General features: G+C 42.8%; 1 protein-coding gene across 1 annotated transcript in view; it reads left to right on the plus strand.

Annotated features, from left to right (window-relative positions):
• The window catches only part of LOC101861883, a gene marked incomplete at its 5' end in the record, with an annotated part of 12,479 nt that overhangs the window by 5,127 nt on the left and 4,111 nt on the right, over window positions 1-3,241 (plus strand). Inside the window, 2 exon segments of the mRNA XM_013081110.1 lie at window positions 149-202; window positions 1,682-1,823. Of these exon segments, the coding sequence (XP_012936564.1) occupies window positions 149-202; window positions 1,682-1,823 (196 nt within the window).

Below are 3,241 nucleotides of genomic sequence, written 5' to 3' on the forward strand. Positions count from 1 at the left end.
AGAAGAAGAAGAAGAAGAAGAAGAAGAAGATGCTGATTATGACGATGATGACGATGATGATGATATTGATGATGATGAGGATGATGATGATGATGATGATGATGATGATGATGATGATGATGATGATGATGATGATGATCCCCTCCAGGCCGCAGGCACAGTGAAGAGAGACTCCCATCGCAGTTACCATGACACCCTCACAGTGAGTGAACTTTGACATGTGTTCTTTTTGTGCATCATCAGCAGCAGCAGCAGCAGCAGCAGCATCATCATCATCATCATCATCATCATCACCATCATCATCTGTGTCCTCCTGAATTACAAATAAAATAGATCTAGTCCTTATTCAGAAGGGAGAAAAAATAAATAAAGAATTGAAAAAATGAAAGATCTAAAGATAAAAAAAATCTGGTATCTATCTATCTGTTTATCTATCTATCTATTTATCTATCTGTCTATCTGTCTATCCATCTATCTATCTACCTATCTATTTATCTATCTATCTAATTGTATCTGTCTGTCTGTCTGTCTGTCTGTCTGTCAGTCTGTCTGTCTGTCTGTCTGTCTGTCTGTCTGTCTGTCTGCCTGTCTGTCTGTCTAAATCTATCTATGCTTCCCAAAAAGTTGGTATTATTTCAGAATCCAATCAGGTCTGCTGGGGTTATAATACAGGAAAGCGCACAGACCTTGATGTTGGGTGGGCATTTGTGTTGTGTAATAAATATTGTCTATTATTATTATTCATAGTCAACCCTCTTATATGGCTGTGAATGCTGGACAGTCACTAAAGACAGTGAGAAATAAAATTGAACCAACAGAAAAGTGGTTTCTTGGCAGACTGCTGAAAATATCGGGGAAGGAAAAGAAATCAAATAATGTAGTTTTGGATGAAGCCCACGTGGGACGCTCACTGTTAAAAACAATCAGGAAACGACCAATGTAGTTTTTCGGAAACCTGAATAGACATTAGGGTATTGAACATCTAGCTCTCACAGGCAAAATTGAAGGCAAGCGAGGCAGGGGTAGGCCCAAAGCAACCTACTTAGGGAACCTTAACAGATGGATGTCGGGGAAAGATCAGGGTAACGTAGCTTTTTTAAGAGCAAAGGAATGAATGGAGAACCATGATCGCCGATGTCCTTCCACAAATCTGGCACTGGATGATGATGATGATGATGATGATGATGATGATGATGATGATGATGATGATGATTTTTATTTTGTTTCCTTAATGGGCCTGACAGACTCCACGAAGAAATCTTCGAGCGAGAGCGAGGCTCCTTTTCGGCTCCATTGTCAATATGCTTAGCGGCACCTCCACTCGTCCAAATAACTCCATTCGAATCGCCATTGTTCCTGGACATTCAAACATATGTTAGACATCTTCCTTTTCATGGCCGCATCTTCAGCAACATGGGCTGAGCTCTTCATTAACAAACAAGCTCTGATGATGATGATGTGATGATGATGATGATGATGATGATGATGATGATGATGATGATGATGATGATGATGATGATGATGATGATGATGATGATGATGATGATGATGATGATGATGTAAGAACGTTTGCAATAACTCCATCCTCTCTGCCTCCCTCGCTCCCCCTCACCCACCCCCTGCCCCCACTTACCCCCTGCCCCCACCCCCAATTAAACCAAACCCCCCCTCCCCCCTAAAGAATTACCACCACGACTACTACGAACACCTGAGTAGAGCGGAAAAGAGAACCTGGGACGGACTTACAAACGCCGCCAAGACCGACACCGTCACCGCTTATATCTCTTCTATCGGATACGGACCCATCTTCGGACTTCTGGAACGTAAGTTTTTGTAATATGTGAGTCATTGCGGTGAAATCAGGCACTCTTTCAAATAAGGAAATCAAAGAAATCGGCCTTTTTCGGCCAGTTTGGATTTTTTTTTCTGAATGTTTTGTTGTTGTTGTTGTTGTTTTGCTCAGCACCGTGTATGTCAATTCAAATACATTCTTATACATGTTTGTGGATGAAATGCTGTTTTTGAGAAAATCGAAGGTAAAATGTTTTCCCCTTGTTCAGTTTCTTTAGAAGACAAGGAGAGTTTTCTCTATAACCAAACAAATATTCACACCAATGAAACCAAACTTCTCCTATAGGTTGGCCAATGCTCACTTTTGGTGTAGGTCAAGATTTCTAGATACACCTGAAATCTGGGTAATCCCGCTTGCCCTTAAAAGCCACCACATGTACGATAGTTTACCTTTTAGCGGCTTTGCACCATAGCTAATTTATAGACAACTGGTGGGAAAAGAGAAATAATTCTGAACGGGGCTAGTTGAGGAGATTATTTCCCTTGAAACGGACGGACAACAATTTTAAAACATGTTCTGTGGGAATCGTGTCGTCCGTAACTTGGGAAATCGTGTCGGTGTCAACGTGACGTGGTGTGGCAAAACGATTTTGTTCTATTATACTCCCTTCTTTGTTTTGCTTTATCTACAAACTACAAATCGTTAGCCATTTTGTCGCGTCGTCCATCCTTAACGTGGTCTGTGGGTGGTTGGCGGGTGCTCTGGTGTGGTTTGCTTCTTCTTTCTTATCAAACTTCTATCGTCCTTATCTCCCCTCCTTCTTTTTTGTGTTTGTTACTCTCTTGTAACACCTCTACTCTTCTGGCGCTCATGTGAACTTATGCAGTTGCGAGCCTCGTAAAACCTCTACTAAAACAAAAACAACATGGTCGTACCCTTAGACAGGAGACCGTCCTTTACGTGGTCGTACCCTTAGACAGGAGACCGTCCTTTACGTGGTCGTACCCTTAGACAGGAGACCGTCCTTAATGTGGTCGTACCCTTAGACAGGCGGCAGTCCTTTACGTGGTCGTACCCTTAGACAGGAGACCTTCCTTAACGTGGTCGTACCCTTAGACAGGAGACCGTCCTTAATGTGGTCGTACTCTTAGACAGGCGGCCGTCCTTAATGTGGTCGTACCCTTAGACAGGCGGTCGTCCTTAATGTGGTCGTACCCTTAGACAGGCGGCAGTCCTTAACGTGGTCGTACCCTTAGACAGGCGGCCGTTAGAGCAGGGTCAGTGTCTGACAATGACCGAAGCATCTTCCTAGGAGAATATTTCTTAACGGGAAATAGAAGAACTAATGTTAATAAGGATTAACCCTATCTGTACGTCGTGTTTTACTATCGTATCCATACGACGTGGGGAACTCTGTGCCACCACTTTCCAAAGAGGAAATTTACTCGT

The sequence above is a fragment of the Aplysia californica genome, unplaced genomic scaffold (assembly GCF_000002075.1).
Source record: "Aplysia californica isolate F4 #8 unplaced genomic scaffold, AplCal3.0 scaffold00116, whole genome shotgun sequence".
Classification (NCBI taxonomy): domain Eukaryota; kingdom Metazoa; phylum Mollusca; class Gastropoda; order Aplysiida; family Aplysiidae; genus Aplysia; species Aplysia californica.